We start from the raw sequence: 27,539 nt of genomic DNA, 5'->3' as shown, positions 1-27,539 counted from the left end.
CTCTGGGAAGGCCCTGTGTTCTGGGGTGCAGGACCCTGGGATGGCCCTGTGTTCTGGGGTGCATTAGCTCTGGGAAAGCCCAGGGTTCTGGGGTGAGATTGCCAAGTGAGGCTGGAGGATGTGAGGCCAGTCAGGAGACTCCGAGAGGGTAGGTGCCTTTATTTCACAAGCAGGCAAGTGAAGGACACTTGAGGACGTCTTGAGGGTTTGCTGGGGCTGTATGCAAGGGCAATAGGGAGACAGTGACCCCCGGGAGCGGACTGAGAACTCCACTGCCTGCACCCACCCGGGGCCGCTGTCCTTGGTGCCCTGGAGCCTCCACGCCCCCGGGGGTGTGTCCGTGTCCCCTGGGCCTCAGGAGGTTGCTGAGACCTTGGAGTAGGGTCCCTGAGTCATGCGGCCACCCGCCTCTTAAGCAACCACCTGCTGGGTGCAGGCTGCACAGGTGCGGGGGCGGGGGGGAGGGAGGGAGCTAGCTGAGGAAGGTGGCAATGACCATCACCTGCAGGGCAGCCTCCAGGCCGTGCAGCCCCAAGAGCACGGCGCTGAGCCCCCAGTCGGCCCAGAGCACCAGGGTCTGCCAGCGCAGGAAGTAGGCGGCCAGGAGGGCGGTGGCGGCTGTGAGAGCCAGACTGGCGGCCAGCGGCGCCTCAGCCTCGGTCAGGTTGCCCTTGCTGCCTGCGGGGAGAGAGCGGGTGAGCCCTGCTGGGGGTGTGGGAGGTCCCAGCACCGCGCGCGGGAATGCAGCTGGGCTGGTGATGGGTGTCTGGCCGTGCCAGGCACAGGCAGAAGGGAGCTTGTGTGAAGGTGGAGCGCCAGGACGCGAGCTCAGCGAGCCCCTTGTCCACAGCCGACACAGTGACCCTCAACGTGTGCTCGGTGGGGCAGAGGGGCCCATCCCGGTCTCTGCTGAGGCAGCAGCAGATTGGTGAGAGGCCCCTAGCGGTATGGGGAGCCCCCCGCAGCCCAGGCTGTGCTGCCGTGTGGGGACACGCCACGGGGACCTGTCACGGGGACCCTCAGGACTCAAGGACCCCGCAGACGGGTGGGCGGGTGTCCTGGCCAGGGGCGGCAGTGTGGGTCCTTGTGCGGTCAGCGGGTCCAGGCCGGCTGAGCCGGGAGGGAGGCCACCCATCACAGCCTGGCTGAGGCCAGTGCTCGGCTTCCCGCAGGGGAAACTGGTGGTGGGCAGGCTGGACACACAGGTGTATGTGCAGATGCCTCAGACACCACCTCAGTGAAACAGACTGCGGAGAGCCAGCCACCTGAGGACAGCACTGTGGAAGGCTTGTGCTGTGCAGTAGTCTGTGCTTGCAACGTTTGTGACTAAAAAACACTATCTGTTTCTCTGTTTTGCGGTGGCAGGGCCTCAGACCAGAAGGCTTCCACTGTCTCCACACTGACTTTTTCACTTCAAAATCCAGAGAGTGAGAGAGAGAGCAGGCTCCACCCGTCTGCAGTGCCTCCTGGGACCATGTAGTATTGGGGCGGATCTGGGGCCCCGCGGACTGGGGCTGGGAGAGCAGGGAAGCACCGGGCTCACTGCCCCAGAAGGGGCTCTGCCCTGGCTCTCCCCTTGGTGACTCCTTCCTTCCGTCCTCAGAGCCCCGCTCAGCTCCGGCTGATGGTGGTTGGGGGACTGAACCAGGGACCTCAGAGCCTCAGGCAGGAGAGTTTATTTGCAGAACCACTGTGTCGCCTGCCTGCACAGTGAAACGTAAAAAAGTCCCAGCATGCGCCGAGGGACAGACCGAGCCGGTGCTCTACCCACTGTGCCACCAAGCCCCTGGTCTGCCTTCTGGCCACTCACCCAGGTAAAGGCGGGTGGCTTCCAGCGCTCCCATCAGGAAGAGCAGCGCCAGGTCCCAGAGAAGGTGAGCAAGTGGGTAGCTGAAGGCCTGGCCTAGGGAGAGAGCAGAGCTGTGCTGCGCTGCGCCGGGGAGCCACCCCCCCCCCACTATGACCCACACAGTCAACGACTGCCACCTCTCCAGATTCAAAGGAGGTCTCGAAACTTTACATAAGAAAACCTGACGCTGTTGACTGGCTACGAAGAAGGGCAAACGCTAGAAGAAGAAGAAGGGGGAGCACCCGCCCCGCCCACCCGCCCGCCTGTACTCACTCTTGTAGGTGATCATCAGGAGGGTGGCCCCCAGGTACAGGGCGCAGTAGGCCCCACTCAGACACAGAAGCACCTGCAGCGGGACCGAGGACAGCTGCGCCAGCTAAGGAGGCGGCTCGCCATTCACGCCTGCCCCCCCCAGAGCCCTGGCTGCAGGGAGCCCACCTGCCCCCCCCAGAGCCCAGGCTGCAGGGAGCCCACCTGCCCCCCCAGAGCCCTGGCTGCAGGGAGCCCACCTGCCCCCCCCAGAGCCCAGGCTGCAGGGAGCCCACCTGCCCCCCCCAGAGCCCAGGCTGCAGGGAGCCCACCTGCCCCCCCAGAGCCCAGGCTGCAGGGAGCCCACCTGCCCCCCCAGAGCCCAGGCTGCAGGGAGCCCACCTGCCCCCCCAGAGCCCAGGCTGCAGGGAGCCCACCTGCCCCCCCAGAGCCCAGGCTGCAGGGAGCCCACCTGCCCCCCCAGAGCCCAGGCTGCAGGGAGCCCAGCCACTCTTTCTTGGACAAGGAGCCTGCAACAGTGGGGGCTGTCTTGGCCTCCCTTCTTGGCGACATCTCTCTCTCTTGAGGGCAGTTAAAACCCACTCATAAGCCCAGAGCCTGGGGGGGTGTGCGCTGATGAAGCCGGGTGCAGGGAGCCTGCTTCCCTCCTCTTAGGGCTCTAGGCAGAGCCCATCCCTGCACCCTGGTCTGCTGCTGCACCCCATCACTCGGACTCGGGCGGATGTGGGCTGGGGGTGGCTCTGGGCGAGGAGTGGACCCGTAGTTGCCTGACAGACAGAAAGGATACCACTGTGGAGGACTGCCGACCTGGGGGGAGAGAACCTCCCTTAGTGGGAGTGGGGTGGGGCAGGGGCTCAGACGGACCCCCATGGGGGACTCCCACACCCAGAAGTCAGGCTGCAGCGGTGCTGCCCGCCTCGTGCGGCTGTAGCCCACCAGTAGCCCGGCTCCGTGGCTCCCACCCCACGGCCCTTGCTGGTCACACAGGCCTTGACCCGGTGCCGGCCACTGAGGCTTGTCCCAGCGGGAGCCGCCCAAACCCCTTTGTACCCTGAGGGCAGTGAGCACCAGCCTGTCTCTGAGTCGAGGCAATGCAGAGACACGGAGAGAGACAGAACGGGAGAGCACCGCTGTTCCCTGCAGAGACACAGAGACGGAGAGAGACAGAACGGGAGAGCACCGCTGTTCCCTGCAGAGACTCGGAGACGGACAGAGACAGAACGGGAGAGCACCGCTGTTCCCTGCAGAGACTCGGAGACGGAGAGAGACAGAACGGGAGAGCACCGCTGTTCCCTGCAGAGACTCGGAGACGGAGAGAGACAGAACGGGAGAGCACCGCTGTTCCCTGCAGAGACTCGGAGACGGAGAGAGACAGAACGGGAGAGCACCGCTGTTCCCTGCAGAGACTCGGAGACGGAGAGAGACAGAACGGGAGAGCACGGCTGTTCCCTGCAGAGACACGGAGACGGAGAGAGGCAGAACGGGAGAGCACCGCTGTTCCCTGCAGAGACTCAGAGACGGAGAGAGACAGAACGGGAGAGCACCGCTGTTCCCTGCAGAGACTCGGAGACGGAGAGAGACAGAACGGGAGAGCACGGCTGTTCCCTGCAGAGACTCGGAGACAGAGAGAGACAGAACGGGAGAGCACCGCTGTTCCCTGCAGAGACACGGAGACGGAGAGAGACAGAACGGGAGAGCACCGCTGTTCCCTGCAGAGACTCAGAGACGGAGAGAGACAGAACGGGAGAGCACGGCTGTTCCCTGCAGAGACTCAGAGACGGAGAGAGACAGAACGGGAGAGCACCGCTGTTCCCTGCAGAGACACGGAGACGGAGAGAGACAGAACGGGAGAGCACGGCTGTTCCCTGCAGAGACACGGAGACGGAGAGAGACAGAACGGGAGAGCACGGCTGTTCCCTGCAGAGACACAGAGACGGAGAGAGACAGAACGGGAGAGCACGGCTGTTCCCTGCAGAGACACGGAGACGGAGAGAGACAGAACGGGAGAGCACCGCTGCTCCCTGCAGAGACTCGGAGACGGAGAGAGACAGAACGGGAGAGCACGGCTGTTCCCTGCAGAGACTCGGAGACGGAGAGAGACAGAACGGGAGAGCACGGCTGTTCCCTGCAGAGACACGGAGACGGAGAGAGACAGAACGGGAGAGCACCGCTGTTCCCTGCAGAGACTCGGAGACGGAGAGAGACAGAACGGGAGAGCACCGCTGTTCCCTGCAGAGAATCGGAGACGGAGAGAGACAGAACGGGAGAGCACCGCTGTTCCCTGCAGAGACTCGGAGACGGAGAGAGACAGAACGGGAGAGCACCGCTGTTCCCTGCAGAGACACGGAGACGGAGAGAGACAGAACGGGAGAGCACGGCTGTTCCCTGCAGAGACACGGAGACGGAGAGAGACAGAACGGGAGAGCACGGCTGTTCCCTGCAGAGACTCGGAGACGGAGAGAGACAGAACGGGAGAGCACGGCTGTTCCCTGCAGAGACTCGGAGACGGAGAGAGACAGAACGGGAGAGCACCGCTGTTCCCTGCAGAGACTCGGAGACGGAGAGAGACAGAACGGGAGAGCACCGCTGTTCCCTGCAGAGACTCGGAGACGGAGAGAGACAGAACGGGAGAGCACGGCTGTTCCCTGCAGAGACACGGAGACGGAGAGAGACAGAACGGGAGAGCACGGCTGTTCCCTGCAGAGACTCGGAGACGGAGAGAGACAGAACGGGAGAGCACGGCTGTTCCCTGCAGAGACTCGGAGACGGAGAGAGACAGAACGGGAGAGCACGGCTGTTCCCTGCAGAGACTCGGAGACGGAGAGAGACAGAACGGGAGAGCACCGCTGTTCCCTGCAGAGACTCAGAGACGGAGAGAGACAGAACGGGAGAGCACCGCTGTTCCCTGCAGAGACTCAGAGACGGAGAGAGACAGAACGGGAGAGCACGGCTGTTCCCTGCAGAGACACGGAGACGGAGAGAGACAGAACGGGAGAGCACGGCTGTTCCCTGCAGAGACTCGGAGACGGAGAGAGACAGAATGGGAGAGCACCGCTGTTCCCTGCAGAGACTCGGAGACAGAGAGAGACAGAACGGGAGAGCACCGCTGTTCCCTGCAGAGACTCGGAGACGGAGAGAGACAGAACGGGAGAGCACCGCTGTTCCCTGCAGAGACTCAGAGACGGAGAGAGACAGAACGGGAGAGCACGGCTGTTCCCTGCAGAGACACGGAGACGGAGAGAGACAGAACGGGAGAGCACCGCTGTTCCCTGCAGAGACTCGGAGACGGAGAGAGACAGAACGGGAGAGCACCGCTGTTCCCTGCAGAGACTCGGAGACGGAGAGAGACAGAACGGGAGAGCACCGCTGTTCCCTGCAGAGACTCAGAGACGGAGAGAGACAGAACGGGAGAGCACGGCTGTTCCCTGCAGAGACTCAGAGACGGAGAGAGACAGAACGGGAGAGCACCGCTGTTCCCTGCAGAGACTCGGAGACGGAGAGAGACAGAACGGGAGAGCACCGCTGTTCCCTGCAGAGACTCGGAGACGGAGAGAGACAGAACGGGAGAGCACGGCTGTTCCCTGCAGAGACTCAGAGACGGAGAGAGACAGAACGGGAGAGCACGGCTGTTCCCTGCAGAGACACGGAGACGGAGAGAGACAGAACGGGAGAGCACGGCTGTTCCCTGCAGAGACTCGGAGACGGAGAGAGACAGAACGGGAGAGCACGGCTGTTCCCTGCAGAGACTCGGAGACGGAGAGAGACAGAACGGGAGAGCACCGCTGTTCCCTGCAGAGACTCGGAGACGGAGAGAGACAGAACGGGAGAGCACCGCTGTTCCCTGCAGAGACTCAGAGACGGAGAGAGACAGAACGGGAGAGCACGGCTGTTCCCTGCAGAGACTCGGAGACGGAGAGAGACAGAACGGGAGAGCACGGCTGTTCCCTGCAGAGACTCGGAGACGGAGAGAGACAGAACGGGAGAGCACGGCTGTTCCCTGCAGAGACACGGAGACGGAGAGAGACAGAACGGGAGAGCACCGCTGTTCCCTGCAGAGATTCGGAGACGGAGAGAGACAGAACGGGAGAGCACCGCTGTTCCCTGCAGAGACTCAGAGACGGAGAGAGACAGAACGGGAGAGCACGGCTGTTCCCTGCAGAGACACGGAGACGGAGAGAGACAGAACGGGAGAGCACCGCTGTTCCCTGCAGAGACACGGAGACGGAGAGAGACAGAACGGGAGAGCACCGCTGTTCCCTGCAGAGACTCGGAGACGGAGAGAGACAGAACGGGAGAGCACGGCTGTTCCCTGCAGAGACACGGAGACGGAGAGAGACAGAACGGGAGAGCACGGCTGTTCCCTGCAGAGACTCGGAGACGGAGAGAGACAGAACGGGAGAGCACCGCTGTTCCCTGCAGAGACTCAGAGACGGAGAGAGACAGAACGGGAGAGCACCGCTGTTCCCTGCAGAGACTCGGAGACGGAGAGAGACAGAACGGGAGAGCACCGCTGTTCCCTGCAGAGACACGGAGACGGAGAGAGACAGAACGGGAGAGCACCGCTGTTCCCTGCAGAGACACGGAGACGGAGAGAGACAGAACGGGAGAGCACGGCTGTTCCCTGCAGAGACTCGGAGACGGAGAGAGACAGAACGGGAGAGCACCGCTGTTCCCTGCAGAGACTCAGAGACGGAGAGAGACAGAACGGGAGAGCACCGCTGTTCCCTGCAGAGACTCAGAGACGGAGAGAGACAGAACGGGAGAGCACGGCTGTTCCCTGCAGAGACACGGAGACGGAGAGAGACAGAACGGGAGAGCACGGCTGTTCCCTGCAGAGACTCGGAGACGGAGAGAGACAGAACGGGAGAGCACCGCTGTTCCCTGCAGAGACTCGGAGACGGAGAGAGACAGAACGGGAGAGCACCGCTGTTCCCTGCAGAGACTCAGAGACGGAGAGAGACAGAACGGGAGAGCACGGCTGTTCCCTGCAGAGACTCAGAGACGGAGATAGAACGGGAGAGCACCGCTGTTCCCTGCAGAGACACGGAGACGGAGAGAGACAGAACGGGAGAGCACGGCTGTTCCCTGCAGAGACTCGGAGACGGAGAGAGACAGAACGGGAGAGCACCGCTGTTCCCTGCAGAGACACGGAGACGGAGAGAGACAGAACGGGAGAGCACCGCTGTTCCCTGCAGAGATTCGGAGACGGAGAGAGACAGAACGGGAGAGCACCGCTGTTCCCTGCAGAGACTCAGAGACGGAGAGAGACAGAACGGGAGAGCACGGCTGTTCCCTGCAGAGACACGGAGACGGAGAGAGACAGAACGGGAGAGCACGGCTGTTCCCTGCAGAGACACGGAGACGGAGAGAGACAGAACGGGAGAGCACCGCTGTTCCCTGCAGAGACTCGGAGACGGAGAGAGACAGAACGGGAGAGCACGGCTGTTCCCTGCAGAGACTCGGAGACGGAGAGAGACAGAACGGGAGAGCACCGCTGTTCCCTGCAGAGACTCGGAGACGGAGACAGAACGGGAGAGCACGGCTGTTCCCTGCAGAGACACGGAGACGGAGAGAGACAGAACGGGAGAGCACCGCTGTTCCCTGCAGAGACTCGGAGACGGAGAGAGACAGAACGGGAGAGCACCGCTGTTCCCTGCAGAGACTCAGAGACGGAGAGAGACAGAACGGGAGAGCACGGCTGTTCCCTGCAGAGACTCGGAGACGGAGAGAGACAGAACGGGAGAGCACCGCTGTTCCCTGCAGAGACTCAGAGACGGAGAGAGACAGAACGGGAGAGCACGGCTGTTCCCTGCAGAGACTCAGAGACGGAGAGAGACAGAACGGGAGAGCACCGCTGTTCCCTGCAGAGACTCGGAGACGGAGAGAGACAGAACGGGAGAGCACGGCTGTTCCCTGCAGAGACACGGAGACGGAGAGAGACAGAACGGGAGAGCACGGCTGTTCCCTGCAGAGACACGGAGACGGAGAGAGACAGAACGGGAGAGCACCGCTGTTCCCTGCAGAGACTCGGAGACGGAGAGAGACAGAACGGGAGAGCACCGCTGTTCCCTGCAGAGACTCAGAGACGGAGAGAGACAGAACGGGAGAGCACGGCTGTTCCCTGCAGAGACTCGGAGACGGAGAGAGACAGAACGGGAGAGCACGGCTGTTCCCTGCAGAGACTCGGAGACGGAGAGAGACAGAACGGGAGAGCACCGCTGTTCCCTGCAGAGACTCAGAGAGACAGAACGGGAGAGCACCGCTGTTCCCTGCAGAGACTCAGAGAGACAGAACGGGAGAGCACCGCTGTTCCCTGCAATGAGCTTGGTCACTGCTTGCAGCTGTTGAGGGTGGTACAGTGGACACACTACCCAGCTGACCTGTCCACTTGCCTCCCTTACTTATTTATTCACTTTAATTTTTTTGTTTTTTATATTTATTTATTTCCCTTTGTTGCCATTGTTTTTTATTGATGTAATTATTATTGTTGTTGTTATTGATGTCGTTGGGTAAGACAGAGAGAAATGGAGAGAGGAGGGGACGACGGAGGGGGAGAGAAAGACAGACATCTGCAGACCTGCTTCACCGCCTGTGAAGCGACTCCCCTGCAGGTGGGGATACAGGGGCTCGAACCAGGATTCTTAAGCAGGTCTTTGTGCTTTGTTCCACCTGCGCTTCACCTGCTGCGCTACCGCCCGACTCCCATTTATTCACTTTTTAATTTGCTTTCCCCAGAGCCCTGCTCAGCCCTTGCTGATGGTGGTGCTGGGGATTGAATGGGGGCTTCAGAGCTCCAGGCAGGAAAGTCTCTGCAGAATTATTATGCCACCTACCCTCACTCTGCCCCCTTTAGTTTTTATTTTTGCCTCCAGATTATTGCTAGGGTTCAGTGCCAGCACTATGAATTCACTGCTTTTGGAGGCTTTAAAAATTATTTATTTATTCCCGTTTGTTGCCCTAGTTGTTTTTATTGTTGTCGTCGTTGTTGGATAGGACAGAGAGAAATGGAGAGAGGAGGGGAAGACAGAGAGGGGGAGAGAAAGACAGACACCTGCAGACCTGCTTCACCGCCTGGGAAGCGACCCCCCTGCAGGTGGGGAGCCGGGGGCTCGAACCGGGATCCCTACGCCGGTCCTTGCGCTTTGCGCCACGTGCGCTTAACCCGCCGCGCTCCTGCCCGACTCCCGAAGCTTTTTTCTTCTTCATTTTATTAGACAGAGACAGAGAGAAATTGAGAGGGGGGGAGACAGAGAGGGAGAGAGACACCCGCAGCCCTGCATCACTGCTGTAGAGCCTCTGTGGGTGAGGCCTGGGGGCTCAAGTTGGGAGCCCTGCACTTCGGGTCCTTGAGCTTCGTACCATGTGTGCTTAGCCTGCTGTGCCGCCATCGGCCCCTTTACCCTGCTTTTCAATGTGTTTTTAATATTTATTTATTTATTTATTCATTTTCCCTTTTGTTGCCCCTTTTTTGTTGTTGTTTTTTCTTTTACCTTTTTTTTTCTTTTCTTTTTAAATTTCATTATCGAGGACTAGTGGTTTACAGTCGGCAGTACAATACAATAGTTGTGGTCCGGGAGGGGGCGCAGTGATAAAGCTTTGGACTCTCAAGCACGAGGTCCTGAGTTCGATCCCTGGCAGCACATGTGCCAGAGTGACGTCTGGTTCTTTCTCTCTCCTCCTGTCTTCCTCAATAATAAATAAATAAAATCTTTTTTTTAATTTATTTTATTTATTCATTTTCCCTTTTTGTTGCCCTTTTTATTGTTGTAATTATTATTATTGTTGTTGTTATTGATGTCTTCATTGTTAGATAGGACAGAGAGAAATGGAGAGAAGAGGGGAAGACAGAGGGGGAGAGAAAGACAGACACCTGCAGACCTGCTTCACTGTTTGTGAAGTGACACCCCTGCAGGTGGGGAGCCGGGGGCTTGAACCGGGGTCCTTACGCTGTTGTCACGCTTTGTGCCACGTGCGCTTAACCCGCTGTGCTACCGCCCAACTCCCAAGAAATAAAATCTTAACCCCCCACTAGGTCCTCCTCTGCCATCATGTTCCAGGGCTTGAACTCTCCTGCCCACACGAGTCTTATTCTGTGGTGCAACCCACCAACGTTTTTACCTTTTGAAGATTTATCCACCTGTTACGAGGGAGAGTGGGACGGGAGGGAGGTTGATCCAGCTGTTACGAGGGAGAGTGGGACGGGAGGGAGGCTGATCCAGCTGTTACGAGGGAGAGTGGGACGGGAGGGAGGACCAGAGCTCGGCTCAGCTCGCAGCTGCTGGCCGGGGACTGAGCCTGGGGTCTGTGTCTGGGCCATGCAGGGCCGCGTTCAGTGGGTCCCCCGGGGGCCCTGGGGGTGTCAGGGCCGTGTGGTCTTGTGGAGCCCCTCATGGGTGGGGCTCAGTGGGTCCCATGATGCACCTAGTGCAGGGCCTGGGCCTGGTCTGAGGAGCCGGCGGGGCCCCGGCCACAGGCACGGCCTTCTGAGCAGGCCGCCCCTTACACCTCATCTGCTGGGCCGGGCGCACGTGCACTTCCCTGGCACGGCCTCTGCAGGGTTCGCGCTAATCCCCCTCCGATCCCCCTGGGAAGGCTGGTGTCCAGCGCTCCAGAGGCTGGCGGCTGCCAGCAGTCACTAACGGTGCGGGAATGCCGGTGCCCAGAACAGGCCGGGCCCCCCGGCACGGGTCCCAAGTTCAACGCCCAGCTCTGCACGTACCAGGTGATCCTCTGGTTCTCTCTCTCAGGAACCCGTCAAGTCAATGGCAAGGAGCGAGGGGAGAAAAACAAAAAGGAAAGGCCTGGGGCAGGCGGGGCACCTGGCTGAGCGCGCGTCGCAGGGCGCAAGGACCCGGGTTCCAGCTCCTCCTCCCCACCTGCGGGGGAAGCTCCACAAGCGGTGAAGCAGGGCTGCAGGCGTCTCTCTGTCTCTCTCCCTCTCTGTCATCCCCCTTCCCTCTCGCATTTCTGTCTCTATCCAACAAACAAATAAAGATTAAAAAAAAGAGAAAATGATAAAAAAGACAGACAGATAGACAGACAGAGCCAGAAATGACCTTGTGGCCCAGTAGGTGGTGGTCTCTCAGGCCCAGCTTCTGAGCTCCCCCAACACCACACACGCCAGAGGCTGCTGTCTCCCCCTCCCTCCCTCCTTTCCTTTTCTTCATCGCACAGTGATTGGCTCACTGTGTCTTCCCCATGCACCAGGACCCCCAAGTTCCCTTCCACTCCTCCCCCAGAGTCTTTTACTTTGATGCAGTGCACCTCCCTTTCGTTCTCATTTAGAAAGAAGAAAGGGAGGGAGGAGGGAGGGAGGGACAGAGGGCTCTGGCAGAGCTGCAGTTCCGAGGCTGCAATCTCCCACCCGGGAGCTGGGAGCCTGGCTGTGCCCAGAAGCCGAGGGCGGTTGAGAAGCGCCGTCCGTCTGTCCTTCAGGCTCAGCACCGCCTGCCAGAGACGCTGCCCGGCTCCCCGCGGCCTCCACACGCATCCGGAGCTCCTGCCGGGGGCAGGGAGAGACCCGGGGTCCGGCCCGGCACCTTGGGCAGTGCCCGTGGGGTAGGGGCAGCCGTGAGAGGCCGGCCGGCCCGCCCGAGCCCGAGCCCGAGCCGTCACGGGCCGAGCAAGGTGCGCAGCCTGGGCCTGAGTCCGGCCCCACACAGGAGCCCCGCGGGCGGCGGGCGGCGGGCGGCGGGCGGCGAGGGTGCCGCGGCCTGCTTCCTCCCTCTGGAGCAAAAGGGCAGTGAGAGGAGACAGGACGGCAGGCTGCTCCCAGGACGGCACCGGCGAGTCTCGGGGCTGCTTCCCTGGCACAGCGCAGCAACTAAATAAGCCAGAGGAACGCAGAGCAGGGGCAGGGGCGAGGGCACGCAGGGGCTCCGCCAGGGACCCTCCTGCCTGAGTGTCTGAGGCCCCGGGTTCAATCCCCAGCTCCACCATCAGCCAGAGCTGAGCAGTGCTCTGAGGAAAACAACAACCACAATAATAATACTGTGACTGGGGAGTGGTTCTGCAATAGACTCTCCTGGCTGAGGCTCTGAGGCCCCGGGTTCAATCCCCAGCTCCACCATAGCCAGAGCTTGGCAGGGCTCTTGGGGAAATTAATAATAATAATAATAATATCTGCAACAGTCTCCTGCCTGAGGCTCTGAGGCCCCGGGTTCAATCCCCAGCTCCACCATAGCCAGAGCTTGGCAGGGCTCTTGGGGAAATTAATAATAATAATGATAATAATAATAATAATAATATCTGCAACAGTCTCCTGCCTGAGGCTCTGAGGCCCTGGGTTCAGTCCCCAGCACCACCATCAGCCAGGGCTAAGCAGCTCTGTGCTCTCTCACTGAAGTATAGAAAAATTGAAAGAGGGGAGTCGGGCGGTAGCACAGCAGGTTAAGCGCACGTGGCGCAAAGTGCAAGGTCCGGCTAAGGATCCCGGTTCGAGCTCCCGGCTCCCCACCTGCAGGAGGGTCGCTTCCCAGGCGGTGAAGCAGGTCTTCAGGTGTCTGTCTTTCTCTCCCCCTCTCTGTCTTCCCCTCCTCTCCCCCTTTCTCTCTGTCCTATCTAACAACAACGACAGCAATAACAACAACAATAACTATAACAAGGGCAACAAAAGGGAAAACACATATAAAAAAAGAAAGAAAAGTGGAAAGAAATAGAGGAAGAGAGGAGAAAAGAGTGGTCTGGGAGGTGGTGCAGTGGATAAGGCACTGCACTCTGGAGCATGAGGTCGTGAGTTCAATCTCCAGCAGCACCTGTACTAGAGTGCTGTCTGGTTCTTTCTCTAGCCCAACAATAAAATAGTAAAATCTTTAATTTTTTTTTAAAGGAGGAAAAAGAAAGTCTTTCATTAAAATATAGGACACAGACTGGGTGCCCGGACCCCGCCAGGGAGCCCCAATCTCTACCCAGGAGGGATGCCCGCCCCGCCCCGCACCAAACACGCCCCGCCCCTCCCTCCCTCCTGGGGCCCGGGCCCCGCCCCTCTCCTGGCCCCGCCCCCGCCCCTCCCTCTTGGGGCCCGGGCCCCGCCCCTCCTTCCTGGCCCCGCCCCTGCCCTCCCTCCTGGGGCCCGGGCCCCGCCCCTCTCCTGGCCCCGCCCCCGCCCCTCCCTCCTGGGACCCGGGCCCCGCCCCTGCCTCCTGCCCCCGCCCCTCCCTCCCTCCTGGGACCCGGGCCCCGCCCCTCTCCTGGCCCCGCCCCTCCTAGGGCCCGGGCCCCGCCCCTGCCCTCCCTCCTGGGACCCGGGCCCCGCCCCTCTCCTGGCCCCGCCCCTGCCTCCTGGCCCCGCCCCTGCCCCTCCCTCCGGGGACCCGGGCCCCGCCCCTGGAACCTCAGGCCCCGCCCCTAGGTCCCCGGTCCCGCCCCCTCGACCCCGGCCCCCGACTCCCCTCCCACCTCGATCGTGGGCACCGACGCCCAGGTCCCCGCCCCGACCCCAGGACCCCGGCCGCTCCAGACCCCGCCCCCGAACCCCCAACCCCCGAACCCCCGCGCCGTGCGGTCCCGCCCGACCCCGTCCGGCCCCCCAGCCTCACCTCTCCGCCCCGCCGCCGCCATCTTGCCGCCCCGCCCGCTCGGTCCACCGCCGTCCCGGCAGGCCCCGCGCCGCCTTCGGCCATCTTCGCCGCCACACAGCCCGACCGCCTGTCGGGAGCGCTCGGCTCCCCTCGGCCGGGCCCGAGCCTTCGCCCTCCCGCGCCGCTTCGGACCCACTCGGTCCCGCGCTCTAGACTGTGGCCTCAAGCGGCTCGGCTCTGCTCGGCCCGGCTTCGGGGACGGTCGTCGCGGTTTCGGAAAGCATCGGCTCAACTCGGTTCCGGCCCGGGAGGCTTCGGCTGGACTCGGCCCAGCTTCGGGGAGCGTCGGCTCGGCTCGGCTCCGGCCCCGCGGCCTCGGCTTAGCTCGGCCCAGCTTCGGGAAACAGCGTCGTCTCGGCTCCGGACGGGGCGGCTTCGGCTCGGCTCGGCTCGGCTCGGCTCGGCTTCGGCTCGGCTCGGCTCCGGCCCCGCGGCCTCGGCTCGGCTCCGGCCCCGCGGCCTCGGCTCGGCTCGGCTCGGCTCGGCGCCTCTTCGTGTGAGCTTGGCTCAGCTTCGGAAGAGCTCGGTTCCGCTCGCTTCGGTTCGGCCCGGCCGGCGCTCGGGCGGCCCCGCTTCGGCTGCGAGGCCTTCGGGCGGGCCCGGCCGGCGCTTCGGGCGCACTCGGCGGCGTCCGGATGGAGGACTCGGACGCGGCCGCCAAGCAGCTGGGCCTGGCCGAGGCGGCGGCGGTGGCGGCCGCGGCCGCGGTGGCGGCGGCGGCCGCGGCCGCGGCGGGAGGCGAGACGGAGGCGCCGGTGCTCGGCCGAGACGAGGACTCGGAGGAGGACGCGGACTCGGAGGCGGAGCGCGAGACGCGGCGGGTGACGGCCGTCGCGGTGATGGCCGCTGAGCCCGGGCACATGGACATGGGCCCCGAGGCCCTGCCTGGCCCCGACGAAGCCTCAGCGGCCGCCGCCTTCGCAGGCAAGTGCGGACACCGCCCAGCGCACCTGCACACCTGCATGCACACCTGAGCCATGCGCAGCTGCACCATGCACACCGGCGCGCCTGCACCACGCATGCCTGCACCACGCACGCCTGCCACATCCACACTGTCGTGCCTGCACGCACGCCTGCACCACGCACGCCTGCATCACGCACACCTGCACAGCAGCTTGCCGTGCAGACACAAGGTGTGGCTTGCACACCTGCCCTATACCTGCACACATGTTTGCACTTTTGAGTACTGGCATCAGCCGGCACAGGCTGCACCCCTGCACCATGCCAGCTGCACACACCTGGCTGCACAGATGCACACAGATATGTGAAGTACACGCACACGTGTTTGCACACCTGCAATTGCACCTGCCCCCCCCCCCCCCCGCACATGCTGCATAGCTGCATACCGCACTTTCCCTGCACCTGCTTACTCACCCCTGCACTGGACACGCTGTGCCCATGTACCAGCCTGCACCCATGGCCTGCTCACCCCAGCACAAGCTGCCCATCTTTTCACACCTGTCCCGGCACACCTGCCCAAGCAGCCACCTGGCCTCACCCTCACGCACCTGCTACCACTACCATGTGCTGCCTGGTCCTTCTTAGAACGTTCTCAGCACCTACCTGTCATCCTTCCTATGCTTGTCAGTCTGTCACAGGTGCTGTCAGCTCAGGGCCAGGCAAGGACTGGGTGTTGGGAGTGCCCAAGGGCAAGTGTGTCCAGTCACCAAGTGCCCATGTGGCCAACGTGCTAGACAGCTGTCGGGGGCTTTTCGGGCTCTGTCATCTGTCACATCATCTGTCACATCATGTGGACAAAGGAGAGCAACATGGAGCCACAAGCGGGCTGTTAGGCTCAGCCTCACCGTCGTGCTGTTTCCCCCTAAGTGTGCCATTGTCCTTGAGGGGGTGGTCCTGGGCAGAGCTACTGGCACGGGGCATTCTTGGACATGGCCCACCCAACAGGGCCAGGGTCCAGGGGCTTTGTCAGGAGTGGAGAGTGACCCCTGGCAGGGGTGACAGGTGGCAGAGGGGGGAAGGGGTTCATGGTGACTGGTGGGACCCTGTCTGGAGATGGTGGGGGACTCGGGAGGAGGGGTCTCCACATAGGGACTTTGTGTGAGCCACGCTTCAGTGTGTGGTCTCCTGGAAGGGAGCCTCCGGCCGAGGGACAGTGGGGGGCTTGCGGTGGCTGTTCATGCCTTACCCCCCCGGCAGTCACCTCCCTCGGGGCACCACTGTCCTCAAGTCACACCAAGGCAGGCCTCTCATCCGGCCCGGACCGTCAGGCACGTTCTGGGGGTGTGGCGGCCTGACTGGTCAGCCCTGCTGAGCCTAGCCGTCTGTCTCAGAGGTGACCACGGTGACTGTGGCCAACGTGGGTGCGTCCGCAGACAACGTCTTCACCACATCGGTGGCCAACGCAGCCTCACTCTCAGGACACGTTCTGGTAAGTTACTGGGGAGGCAGAGCCTGCGGGTCTGGAAACTGCGGGCGGCACGGGCTCAGGAAGGGTGGGTGCTTGGCGGAGACCCAACGGGGCCCCTGGGGATGTGGCAGGTGGGGGACACCAGGGGCTTCCCAGCCCTGCAGCCAGGGGCGGCGCTCCGTGGGCTTCCCCTGCCGCCTCATCTTCATCAGAACCGCGGCGGAAGCAGTCAGCTCCGGCCTTGGTCACCTGTGTTGTGGCCAGGGGCGTGACACCTTGCTGTTGTGGCCTGCAGGGGCGTGGGGGTGGGTCAGTCTCAGTGGCTGAGTCCGTGTGCCCGGGAGACGCCTTGAAGGTGGCCAGCGCGGGCCAGCCTGGAGCAAGGTGCTGGGCTCGGGGTCTTGGGTGGTGAGCAGAGCCAGGCCACAGCTAGCTATCCCCGGGGTGCCCCTGACTTCGATCCTGTAGTCGGGAAGGACAGCCTTGCAGATCGGGGACAGCCTCAACACCGAGAAGGCCACGCTGATCGTGGTGCACACGGACGGGAGCATCGTGGACACCACCGGCCTGAAGGGCCCTGCCGCCCCGCTCACCCCAGGTCAGGCCCCGCCCCCAGACCAGGCCCCGCCCAGTAGCCAGACCCTTTCATTCTGGTCAGGTCCCGCCCACCGCAGGTCAACGCCCAGCTCTGGCCCCGCCCCGATTAGGTCCCGCCCACCCGCAGGACTGTCCATCGCAGCTCAGGCCCCGCCCACCATAGCTGAGACCCCAGGTGGTGCTCCTCACCCGTTGGTCAACCCTGCCTAGCCCAGTTGGGCCCCCAGGGGATGCCCCCCACCGCCGCTGACACCCCGTGATGCCCCGCCCACCCGGCCCTCCTAGCCCCGCCTAACCAGATGACCCCGGGTCAGCCCCTCCTCAGTCCCCCGCTCCGCCACCTGCCCAGCTGCGGTCCAGCTGCGGTCCGCGCCCCAGAGCCCCTGAGGGTGCAGCCCCTAGTGACCGCTCTGCTCTCAGGCCCCCAGTCACCCCCCACGCCCCTGGCTCCGGGTCAGGAGAAGAGTGGCACCAAGTATAACTGGGACCCATCGGTGTACGACAGCGAGCTGCCGGTGCGCTGCCGCAACATCAGCGGGACCCTGTACAAGAGCCGGTTGGGCTCCGGTGAGGGCGGATGAGGGGCTGCGGGATGGGACGGGGTGGGGCTGGAGATGGGACGGGGCGGGGCTGGAGAATGGAGGGGCGGGGCTGGAGACGGGATGGGGCGGGGCTGGAGGTGGGACGGGGCGGGGCTGGAGATGGGGCGGGGCTGGAGATGGGGCGGGGCTGGAGGTGGAAGGGGCGGGGCTGGAGGTGGGACGGGGCGGGGCTGCAGATGGGACTGGGCGGGGCTGGAGATTGGAGGGGCGGGGCTGGAGATGGGACGGGGCGGGGCTGGAGGTGGGATGGGGCGGGGCTTGAGATTGGAGGGGCGGGGCTGGAGATGGGATGGGGCGGGGCTGGAGATGGAAGGGGCGGGGCTGGAGATGGGGCGGGGCGGGGCTGGAGATGGAAGGGGGGCTAGTGAGAGGCTGGAGATGGGATGGGATGAGGCTGGAAAATGGAGTGGCGGGGCTGGAGACGGGACGGGGCGGGGCTGGAGGTGGAAGGGGCGGGGCTGGAGATGGGACGGGGCGGGGCTGGAGATGGGGCGGGGCTGGAGGTGGAAGGGGCGGGGCTGGAGGTGGGACGGGGCGGGGCTGCAGATGGGACTGGGCGGGGCTGGAGATTGGAGGGGCGGGGCTGGAGATGGGACGGGGCGGGGCTGGAGGTGGGATGGGGCGGGGCTTGAGATTGGAGGGGCGGGGCTGGAGATGGGATGGGGCGGGGCTGGAGATGGAAGGGGCGGGGCTGGAGATGGGGCGGGGCGGGGCTGGAGATGGAAGGGGGGCTAGTGAGAGGCTGGAGATGGGATGGGATGAGGCTGGAAAATGGAGTGGCGGGGCTGGAGACGGGACGGGGCGGGGCTGGAGGTGGAAGGGGCGGGGCTGGAGACGGGACGGGGCGGGACTGGAGAAGGGAGGGGCGGGGCTCCGGGCCGCAGGACCTGCTGCAGGTCTCCGAGGCGTAGGGTGCTGTGCTAGAGTCGCTGGGCTCCGGCGAAGCCCGTCGTGGGGGGCGGGGGGCGCCCTGTCCACAGCTGACTGGGCTTGGGTGAGCCGGTGGTGGCCAGGGCCTAACCCTGACCCGGACCCCAACCCTCGGCTCCCAGGAGGCCGTGGCCGCTGCATCAAGCAAGGCGAGAACTGGTACAGCCCCACCGAGTTCGAGGCCATGGCGGGCCGGGCCAGCAGCAAAGACTGGAAGAGGAGCATCCGCTATGCCGGGCGGCCGCTGCAATGCCTCATCCAGGTGGGCGCCCGCCTACCCGCCCGTCCAGCCACCCGTTCTCTGTTGCATTGCTCTGTCTCTCTTTTTTTAAAATATATTTTATTCATTTATTTTTATTGTTGTTATTGATGCCGTTGTCGTTGGATAGGACAGAGAGACATGGAGAGAGGAGGAGAAGACAGAGAGGGGGAGAGAAAGACAGACACCTGCAGACCTGCTTCACCGCCTGGGAAGCGACTCCCCTGCAAGTGGGGAGCCGGGGACTCGAACCAGGATCCTTACACCGGTCCTTGTGCTTTGCGCCACCTGCGCTCAACCCGCTGCGCTACCACTTGACTCCCTGTCTCTGTCTTTTTAATGACTTTTATTATCTTCAGTTATGGGATAGAGACACCCAGAAGTTGAAATGGGAGAGGGAGATAGAGATGGGAGACAGATACCTGCAACCATGCCTCTCTACCGGCAAAGCTTTCCTCGCAGGTGGGAACCTGGGTCCTTGCTCACTGTAGCACGAGCACTCAGCCAGGCGCAGCACCACCACCCGCCCCTGCCCCAGGCTCAGCAGACTGCTGCTGCACTGTCCCGAGAGACTGTGAAGGGGAAGGTTCCTGAACTGTGGGCTTCAGTTCTGGGGTGGCTGGTGCAGGGCCTCACCTCGTCCGCTGCGCAATCCTTTTCCTTCCAGGACGGGATCTTGAACCCCCACGCCGCCTCCTGCACGTGTGCTGCCTGCTGCGACGATATGACCTTGGTAAGAGTTTGGAGGGTGCAGGGCAGGGGGCAGGGGCCAGGGCAGAGAGCAGAGGGCGGGGCCCAGGGGGCAGAGGGCAGGGGGCAGAGGGCAGGGGGCAGAGGGCAGGGGCCAGGGCAGAGGGAAAGGTGGCATAGGAGAGGGCATGAATAGGACAAGGAAATTAGAGGGAGGCTACTTTCTCTGAGTGCCTCAGCCCTGCCCACCCTCCATGGGCTCCCTGGGTGCTGTGCAGGGTGCTGAGAGAGGAGAGACCCACAGCCCTGCCCACCCTCCATGGGCTCCCTGGGTGCTGTGCCTGGTGCTGAGAGAGGAGACACCCCACAGCCCTGCCCACCCTCCATGGGCTCCCTGGGTGCTGTGCAGGGTGCTGAGAGAGGAGACACCCCACAGCCCTGCCCACCCTCCATGGGCTCCCTGGGTGCTGTGCCTGGTGCTGAGAGAGGAGACACCCCACAGCCCTGCCCACCCTCCATGGGCTCCCTGGGTGCTGTGCCTGGTGCTGAGAGAGGAGACACCCACAGCCCTGCCCACCCTCCATGGGCTCCCTGGGTGCTGTGCAGGGTGCTGAGAGAGGAGAGACCCCACAGCCCTGCCCACCCTCCATGGGCTCCCTGGGTGCTGTGCAGGGTGCTGAGAGAGGAGAGACCCCACAGCCCTGCCCACCCTCCATGGGGCTCCCTGGGTGCTGTGCAGGGTGCTGAGAGAGGAGAGACCCACAGCCCTGCCCACCCTCCATGGGCTCCCTGGGTGCTGTGCCTGGTGCTGAGAGAGGAGACACCCCACAGCCCTGCCCACCCTCCATGGGCTCCCTGGGTGCTGTGCAGGGTGCTGAGAGAGGAGACACCCCACAGCCCTGCCCACCCTCCATGGGCTCCCTGGGTGCTGTGCAGGGTGCTGAGAGAGGAGAGACCCCACAGCCCTGCCCACCCTCCATGGGCTCCCTGGGTGCTGTGCCTGGTGCTGAGAGAGGAGACACCCCACAGCCCTGCCCATCCTCCATGGGGCTCCCTGGGTGCTGTGCCTGGTGCTGAGAGAGGAGACACCCCACAGCCCTGCCCACCCTCCATGGGCTCCCTGGGTGCTGTGCAGGGTGCTGAGAGAGGAGACACCCCACAGCCCTGCCCACCCTCCATGGGCTCCCTGGGTGCTGTGCAGGGTGCTGAGAGAGGAGACACCCCACAGCCCTGCCCACCCTCCATGGGCTCCCTGGGTGCTGTGCCTGGTGCTGAGAGAGGAGACACCCTACAGCCCTGCCCACCCTCCATGGGCTCCCTGGGTGCTGTGCAGGGTGCTGAGAGAGGAGACACCCCACAGCCCTGCCCACCCTCCATGGGCTCGCTGGGTGCTGTGCAGGGTGCTGAGAGAGGAGACACCCCACAGCCCTGCCCACCCTCCATGGCTCCCTGGGTGCTGTGCAGGGTGCTGAGAGAGGAGACACCCCACAGCCCTGCCCACCCTCCATGGGCTCCCTGGGTGCTGTGCAGGGTGCTGAGAGAGGAGAGACCCCACAGCCCTGCCCACCCTCCATGGGCTCCCTGGGTGCTGTGCAGGGTGCTGAGAGAGGAGAGACCCCACAGCCCTGCCCACCCTCCATGGGCTCCCTGGGTGCTGTGCATGGTGCTGAGAGAGGAGAGACCCCACAGCCCTGCCCACCCTCCATGGGCTCCCTGGGTGCTGTGCAGGGTGCTGAGAGAGGAGACACCCCACAGCCCTGCCCACCCTCCATGGGCTCCTTGGGTGCTGTGCAGGGTGCTGAGAGAGGAGAGACCCCACAGCCCTGCCCACCCTCCATGGGCTCCCTGGGTGCTGTGCCTGGTGCTGAGAGAGGAGAGACCCCACAGCCCTGCCCACCCTCCATGGGCTCCCTGGGTGCTGTGCCTGGTGCTGAGAGAGGAGACACCCCACACCCTGCCCACCCTCCATGGGCTCCCTGGGTGCTGTGCAGGGTGCTGAGAGAGGAGACACCCCACAGCCCTGCCCACCCTCCATGGGCTCCCTGGGTGCTGTGCAGGGTGCTGAGAGAGGAGACACCCCACAGCCCTGCCCACCCTCCATGGGCTCCCTGGGTGCTGTGCCTGGTGCTGAGAGAGGAGACACCCCACAGCCCTGCCCACCCTCCATGGGCTCCCTGGGTGCTGTGCCTGGTGCTGAGAGAGGAGACACCCCACAGCCCTGCCCACCCTCCATGGGCTCCCTGGGTGCTGTGCAGGGTGCTGAGAGAGGAGACACCCCACAGCCCTGCCCACCCTCCATGGGCTCCCTGGGTGCTGTGCCTGGTGCTGAGAGAGGAGACACCCCACAGCCCTGCCCACCCTCCATGGGCTCCCTGGGTGCTGTGCCTGGTGCTGAGAGAGGAGACACCCACAGCCCTGCCCACCCTCCATGGGCTCCCTGGGTGCTGTGCCTGGTGCTGAGAGAGGAGACACCCACAGCCCTGCCCATCCTCCATGGGCTCCCTGGGTGCTGTGCCTGGTGCTGAGAGAGGAGACACCCCACAGCCCTGCCCACCCTCCATGGGCTCCCTGGGTGCTGTGCAGGGTGCTGAGAGAGGAGACACCCCACAGCCCTGCCCACCCTCCATGGGCTCCCTGGGTGCTGTGCAGGGTGCTGAGAGAGGAGAGACCCCACAGCCCTGCCCACCCTCCATGGGCTCCTGGGTGCTGTGCAGGGTGCTGAGAGAGGAGAGACCCCACAGCCCTGCCCACCCTCCATGGGCTCCCTGGGTGCTGTGCAGGGTGCTGAGAGAGGAGAGACCCCACAGCCCTGCCCACCCTCCATGGGCTCCCTGGGTGCTGTGCCTGGTGCTGAGAGAGGAGACACCCCACAGCCCTGCCCATCCTCCATGGGGCTCCCTGGGTGCTGTGCCTGGTGCTGAGAGAGGAGACACCCCACAGCCCTGCCCACCCTCCATGGGCTCCTGGGTGCTGTGCAGGGTGCTGAGAGAGGAGACACCCCACAGCCCTGCCCACCCTCCATGGGCTCCCTGGGTGCTGTGCAGGGTGCTGAGAGAGGAGACACCCCACAGCCCTGCCCACCCTCCATGGGCTCCCTGGGTGCTGTGCAGGGTGCTGAGAGAGGAGAGACCCCACAGCCCTGCCCACCCTCCATGGGCTCCCTGGGTGCTGTGCAGGGTGCTGAGAGAGGAGAGACCCCACAGCCCTGCCCACCCTCCATGGGCTCCCTGGGTGCTGTGCATGGTGCTGAGAGAGGAGAGACCCCACAGCCCTGCCCACCCTCCATGGGCTCCCTGGGTGCTGTGCAGGGTGCTGAGAGAGGAGAGACCCCACAGCCCTGCCCACCCTCCATGGGCTCCCTGGGTGCTGTGCCTGGTGCTGAGAGAGGAGAGACCCCACAGCCCTGCCCACCCTCCATGGGCTCCCTGGGTGCTGTGCAGGGTGCTGAGAGAGGAGACACCCCACAGCCCTGCCCACCCTCCATGGGCTCCCTGGGTGCTGTGCCTGGTGCTGAGAGAGGAGACACCCCACAGCCCTGCCCACCCTCCATGGGCTCCCTGGGTGCTGTGCCTGGTGCTGAGAGAGGAGACACCCCACAGCCCTGCCCACCCTCCATGGGCTCCCTGGGTGCTGTGCCTGGTGCTGAGAGAGGAGACACCCACAGCCCTGCCCACCCTCCATGGGCTCCCTGGGTGCTGTGCCTGGTGCTGAGAGAGGAGACACCCACAGCCCTGCCCATCCTCCATGGGCTCCCTGGGTGCTGTGCCTGGTGCTGAGAGAGGAGACACCCCACAGCCCTGCCCACCCTCCATGGGCTCCCTGGGTGCTGTGCAGGGTGCTGAGAGAGGAGAGACCCCACAGCCCTGCCCACCCTCCATGGGCTCCCTGGGTGCTGTGCAGGGTGCTGAGAGAGGAGACACCCCACAGCCCTGCCCACCCTCCATGGGCTCCCTGGGTGCTGTGCAGGGTGCTGAGAGAGGAGACACCCCACAGCCCTGCCCACCCTCCATGGGCTCCTGGGTGCTGTGCAGGGTGCTGAGAGAGGAGAGACCCCACAGCCCTGCCCACCCTCCATGGGCTCCCTGGGTGCTGTGCAGGGTGCTGAGAGAGGAGACACCCCACAGCCCTGCCCACCCTCCATGGGCTCCCTGGGTGCTGTGCAGGGTGCTGAGAGAGGAGAGACCCCACAGCCCTGCCCACCCTCCATGGGCTCCCTGGGTGCTGTGCAGGGTGCTGAGAGAGGAGACACCCCACAGCCCTGCCCACCCTCCATGGGCTCCCTGGGTGCTGTGCAGGGTGCTGAGAGAGGAGAGACCCCACAGCCCTGCCCACCCTCCATGGGCTCCCTGGGTGCTGTGCAGGGTGCTGAGAGAGGAGAGACCCCACAGCCCTGCCCACCCTCCATGGGCTCCCTGGGTGCTGTGCCTGGTGCTGAGAGAGGAGACACCCCACAGCCCTGCCCACCCTCCATGGGCTCCCTGGGTGCTGTGCCTGGTGCTGAGAGAGGAGACACCCCACAGCCCTGCCCACCCTCCATGGGCTCCCTGGGTGCTGTGCAGGGTGCTGAGGAGAGACCCCACAGCCCTGCCCACCCTCCATGGGCTCCCTGGGTGCTGTGCCTGGTGCTGAGAGAGGAGACACCCACAGCCCTGCCCACCCTCCATGGGCTCCCTGGGTGCTGTGCCTGGTGCTGAGAGAGGAGACACCCACAGCCCTGCCCACCCTCCATGGGCTCCCTGGGTGCTGTGAAGGGTGCTGAGAGAGGAGAGACCCCACAGCCCTGCCCACCCTCCATGGGCTCCCTGGGTGCTGTGCAGGGTGCTGAGAGAGGAGAGACCCCACAGCCCTGCCCACCCTCCATGGGCTCCCTGGGTGCAGTGCAGGGTGCTGAGAGAGGAGACACCCCACAGCCCTGCCCACCCTCCATGGGCTCCCTGGGTGCTGTGCAGGGTGCTGAGAGAGGAGAGACCCCACAGCCCTGCCCACCCTCCATGGGCTCCCTGGGTGCAGTGCAGGGTGCTGAGAGAGGAGACACCCCACAGCCCTGCCCACCCTCCATGGGCTCCCTGGGTGCTGTGCCTGGTGCTGAGAGAGGAGAGACTCCACAGCCCTGCCCACCCTCCATGGGCTCCCTGGGTGCTGTGCAGGGTGCTGAGAGAGGAGAGACCCCACAGCCCTGCCCACCCTCCATGGGCTCCCTGGGTGCTGTGCAGGGTGCTGAGAGAGGAGAGACCCCACAGCCCTGCCCACCCTCCACGGGCTCCCCTGTGTGGTCTGTGGTGCTTCCATGTTGGGCATCAAACCTGAGTGGTCCTCTCGCTCAGAAGACCCGACCCCTGTCCCCTGCGCGGCCTCATCAGCATGGAGCCAGTGGGACCTTGGTGCTGGGCTTCTGCTCTCAGCTGAGCCCAGAGGGAGGAGCAAACACCAGCTCAGGAAATGCCGGCAGGAGGGTGTGTGGGGCCAGGACGGAGGGCCGCCGTCCCCACGAGCCCTGACTGCCCCCCGCAGAGTGGCCCCGTCCGGCTCTTCGTCCCCTACAAGAGGCGCAAGAAGGAGAGTGAGCTGCCCCCCACGCCCGTGAAGAAGGAGCCCCCCAAGAACATCACGCTGCTCCCAGCCGCCGCAGCCACCACCTGTGTGTGGGGACCTGGTGCACTGGGGGTGCAGGGGACGCATGTCTGCCCTGTCCGTGTCTCTGTACCTGTCCTTGGGCCTGACGCCTGCCGTTACACACTGCAACCCTCCCTGTCTGGGACGGGGATGGAGGGAGGGGTGGGGGAGGGGTTACCCCATCATCCCGAAGGCCTCTGGCTGTCCCCCGTCCATCCTGAGGGCCTCTGGCCACTTCCCGTCCATCCTGAGGGCCTCTGGCCGTCCCCCATCCGTCCTGAGGGCCTCTGGCCGTCCCCCGTCCATCCTGAGGGCCTCTGGCCACTTCCCGTCCATCCTGAGGGCCTCTGGCCGTCCCCCATCCGTCCTGAGGGCCTCTGGCCGTCCCCCATCCATCCTGAGGGCCTCTGGCTGTCCCCCGTCCATCCTGAGGGCCTCTGGACATCCCCCGTCCATCCTGAGGGCCTCTGGCCATCCCCAGTCTATCCTGAGGGCCTCTGGCCATCCCCCATCCATCCTGAGGGCCTCTGGCCATCCCCCATCCATCCCGAGGGCCTCTGGCCATCCCCAGTCTATCCTGAGGGCCTCTGGCCACTTCCCGTCCATCCTGAGAGCCTCTGGCCATCCCCCGTCCATCCTGAGGGCCTCTCCCCTCGCAGTCACCGTGACGCCCTCAGGGCAGATCAGCACTTCTGGAGCACTGACCTTTGACCGGGCATCCACTGTGGAGGCCACAGCCGTCATCTCCGAGAGCCCAGCCCAGGGTGACGTGTTCGCGGGGGCCACAGGTGGGGCCAGCAGAGGGCCAGGGGCTGGAGGGGTGGGGGCTGGGCATGCGATAGCCCTGCACAGCCTGGACACGGCCTGGTGGGGCTTGAGCGCCGGGCCTGCTCCCCGCCTGGCCCTGTCACTGAGTGTCCTGTGGGAGGCGTATGGCCACGGCCTTACCTGTCTGTCCCTCCCCAGTGCAGGAAGCTGGCGTGCAGCCCCCCTGCCGACTGGGCCACCCGGAGCCCCACTACCCTGGCTTCCAGGACAGCTGTCAGATGGCACCTTTTCCTGAGGCCGCTCTGCCCACAGCACACCCCAAGATAGGTGAGTCCCCACCAGAGACTCAGCCGCCTACCCCAGGTGCTACTGCACAGTGTGGACCTGGGGGCTTTCCCTCTGGGTGCTCAGAGTGGCGGGCGGTGGGGGAGACGCCGCAGCCCCCTCTGCCGTTCTGGGAGACCACCCACCGCGGTGCCCCCAGGCTCTGGATTCTGCCCAGTAAGCTCTGCCCGGCAGCTGCTCTGGCTCTCGGGGTGCTGAGGACTGAGCCCCAGGCAAGGAAGCCCCTTGCTCACACACTGGGAACGGCAGGTGCCCGCGCACAGCCCCGCCGCCTGATCGCCCTCTGCCCCTAGTGCTGACCTCGCTGCCCGCGCTGGCTGTGCCGCCATCCACACCTACCAAGTCCGTGTCCCCCGCCGTGGTGGGCGGGCTGGAGCTGTCGGAGCCGCGGAGCTGGCTGTTCCTGGAGGAGATGGTCAACTCGCTGCTGAGCACGGCCCAGCAGCTCAAGTCACTGTTCGAGCAGGCCAAGCAGGCTAGCTCCTTCCGTGAGGCGGCTGCCGCCCAGGCCAGGGCCCAGGCCGACACGGAGCGCAAAGAGGTGAGGGATGGTCCCGCACGAGGGCGGGCGCCCGGCCTCGCTCTGAGGACCGAGTGTGGCTCCCGGTGCTGGACGCTGCCCCCGCAAGTGTGCAAGTCTGGGGCGACCCTGAATGCTCAGCCCATTCCTGCCCCACCTGTGTCCTGTGAGCTCCCTCCGGGACAGGACGTCCTTCAGAGCAGCTGACCCCTGTGACAGGCAACAGCACACTCCCAAAAGTGGCTGTCACAGGAGGCCCGGCCTGTGGGAGCCAGGGTGCTGGGTGCTGGGTGCTGGGTGCTGGGTGCTGGGGTTCCTCTGCAGGGTGGGGGCCTGGAGCTCCTGTGTGGGGCAGGGGCCAGGGTGCTGGGGGCCAAGGCCTGTGGGCAGTGGCTATGCTGTGGTCTCAGTGTGTGTGTCTCTGTGTCCCTCTCTGTGTCTCTCTCCCTCTGTCTCTCTCCCTCTCTGTGTCTCTCTCCCTCTGTCTCTCTCCCTCTCTGTCTCTCCCTCTCTGTCTCTCCCTCTCTGTCTCTCCCTCTCTGTCTCTCTCCCTCTCTGTCTCTCTCCCTCTCTGTCTCTCTCCCTCTCTGTGTCTCTCCCTCTCTGTGTCTCTCTCCCTCTGTGTCTCTCCCTCTCTGTCTCTCCCTCTCTCTGTCTCTCCCTCTCTGTCTCTCTCCCTCTCTGTCTCTCTCCCTCTCTGTCTCTCTCCCTCTCTGTCTCTCTCCCTCTCTGTCTCTCTCCCTCTCTGTGTCTCTCTCCCTCTGTGTCTCTCCCTCTCTGTGTCTCTCCCTCTCTGTCTCTCCCTCTCTGTCTCTCTCCCTCTCTGTGTCTCTCTCCCTCTCTGTCTCTCTCCCTCTCTGTGTCTCTCTCCCTCTGTGTCTCTCCCTCTCTGTGTCTCTCCCTCTCTGTGTCTCTCCCTCTCTGTCTCTCTCCCTCTCTGTCTCTCTCCCTCTCTGTGTCTCTCCCTCTCTGTGTCTCTCCCTCTCTGTCTCTCTCCCTCTCTGTCTCTCTCCCTCTCTGTGTCTCTCCCTCTCTGTGTCTCTCCCTCTCTGTCTCTCTCCCTCTCTGTGTCTCTCCCTCTCTGTCTCTCTCCCTCTCTGTCTCTCTCCCTCTCTGTCTCTCTCCCTCTCTGTCTCTCTCCCTCTCTGT

The 27,539-nt window shown here is 64.2% G+C and overlaps 3 protein-coding genes across 4 annotated transcripts; 1 reads left to right on the top strand and 2 right to left on the bottom strand.

The window, feature by feature from the left end:
- Positions 1-144: 144 nt before the first annotated feature.
- TMEM80 (transmembrane protein 80) lies at positions 145-13,878 on the bottom strand. Its single transcript, XM_060175906.1, has 4 exons — positions 13,657-13,878; positions 2,123-2,195; positions 1,811-1,903; positions 145-678 (listed from the first exon to the last, which is right to left on the bottom strand). Exons 1-4 carry the CDS (start codon positions 13,738-13,740, stop codon positions 473-475), a joined length of 456 nt encoding a protein of 151 aa, XP_060031889.1. The 5' UTR covers positions 13,741-13,878; the 3' UTR covers positions 145-472.
- On the bottom strand, positions 8,320-13,039 carry LOC132533810 (uncharacterized). 2 transcript variants are annotated; one of them, XM_060175900.1, is made up of 2 exons: positions 10,839-13,039; positions 8,320-10,338 (listed from the first exon to the last, which is right to left on the bottom strand). In XM_060175900.1, the coding sequence occupies exon 1, from the start codon at positions 12,056-12,058 to the stop codon at positions 11,093-11,095; it is 966 nt and encodes a 321-aa protein (XP_060031883.1). In that variant the 5' UTR covers positions 12,059-13,039; the 3' UTR covers positions 8,320-10,338; positions 10,839-11,092. The 2 variants fall into 2 exon arrangements, with proteins under 2 accessions (XP_060031883.1, XP_060031884.1); XM_060175901.1 differs by having other exon boundaries at positions 8,320-10,297.
- Positions 13,879-14,318: 440 nt separating the features above from the next.
- On the top strand, positions 14,319-26,597 carry DEAF1 (DEAF1 transcription factor). The gene is made up of 10 exons (XM_060177345.1): positions 14,319-14,622; positions 15,990-16,087; positions 16,535-16,664; positions 17,084-17,230; positions 18,318-18,457; positions 19,122-19,187; positions 24,656-24,782; positions 25,417-25,545; positions 25,724-25,852; positions 26,164-26,597. The coding sequence occupies exons 1-10, from the start codon at positions 14,334-14,336 to the stop codon at positions 26,595-26,597; spliced, it is 1,689 nt and encodes a 562-aa protein (XP_060033328.1). The 5' UTR covers positions 14,319-14,333.
- The last annotated feature ends 942 nt before the right edge of the window (positions 26,598-27,539 follow it).

Source organism: Erinaceus europaeus, chromosome 17 (assembly GCF_950295315.1).
Source record: "Erinaceus europaeus chromosome 17, mEriEur2.1, whole genome shotgun sequence".
NCBI classification, from domain to species: Eukaryota; Metazoa; Chordata; class Mammalia; order Eulipotyphla; family Erinaceidae; genus Erinaceus; species Erinaceus europaeus.
This window is presented reverse-complemented; position numbering and strand designations above follow the sequence as displayed.

Coding starts and splice junctions, on each gene's coding strand:
- LOC132533810 (XM_060175900.1), bottom strand. CDS start 12,058: ATGGTGGAGCTGGGGATTGAACCCGGGGCCTCAGACACTCAGGCAGGA.
- TMEM80 (XM_060175906.1), bottom strand. CDS start 13,740: ATGGCCGAAGGCGGCGCGGGGCCTGCCGGGACGGCGGTGGACCGAGCG. Junction 2,196..13,656: donor GGCGGCGGCGGGGCGGAGAG/GTGAGGCTGGGG, acceptor GTCCCGCTGCAG/GTGCTTCTGTGTCTGAGTGG. Junction 679..1,810: donor AGCCACCCGCCTTTACCTGG/GTGAGTGGCCAG, acceptor CTCTCCCCGCAG/GCAGCAAGGGCAACCTGACC.
- DEAF1 (XM_060177345.1), top strand. CDS start 14,334: ATGGAGGACTCGGACGCGGCCGCCAAGCAGCTGGGCCTGGCCGAGGCG. Junction 14,623..15,989: donor AGCGGCCGCCGCCTTCGCAG/GCAAGTGCGGAC, acceptor CGTCTGTCTCAG/AGGTGACCACGGTGACTGTG. Junction 17,231..18,317: donor CAAGAGCCGGTTGGGCTCCG/GTGAGGGCGGAT, acceptor CTCGGCTCCCAG/GAGGCCGTGGCCGCTGCATC.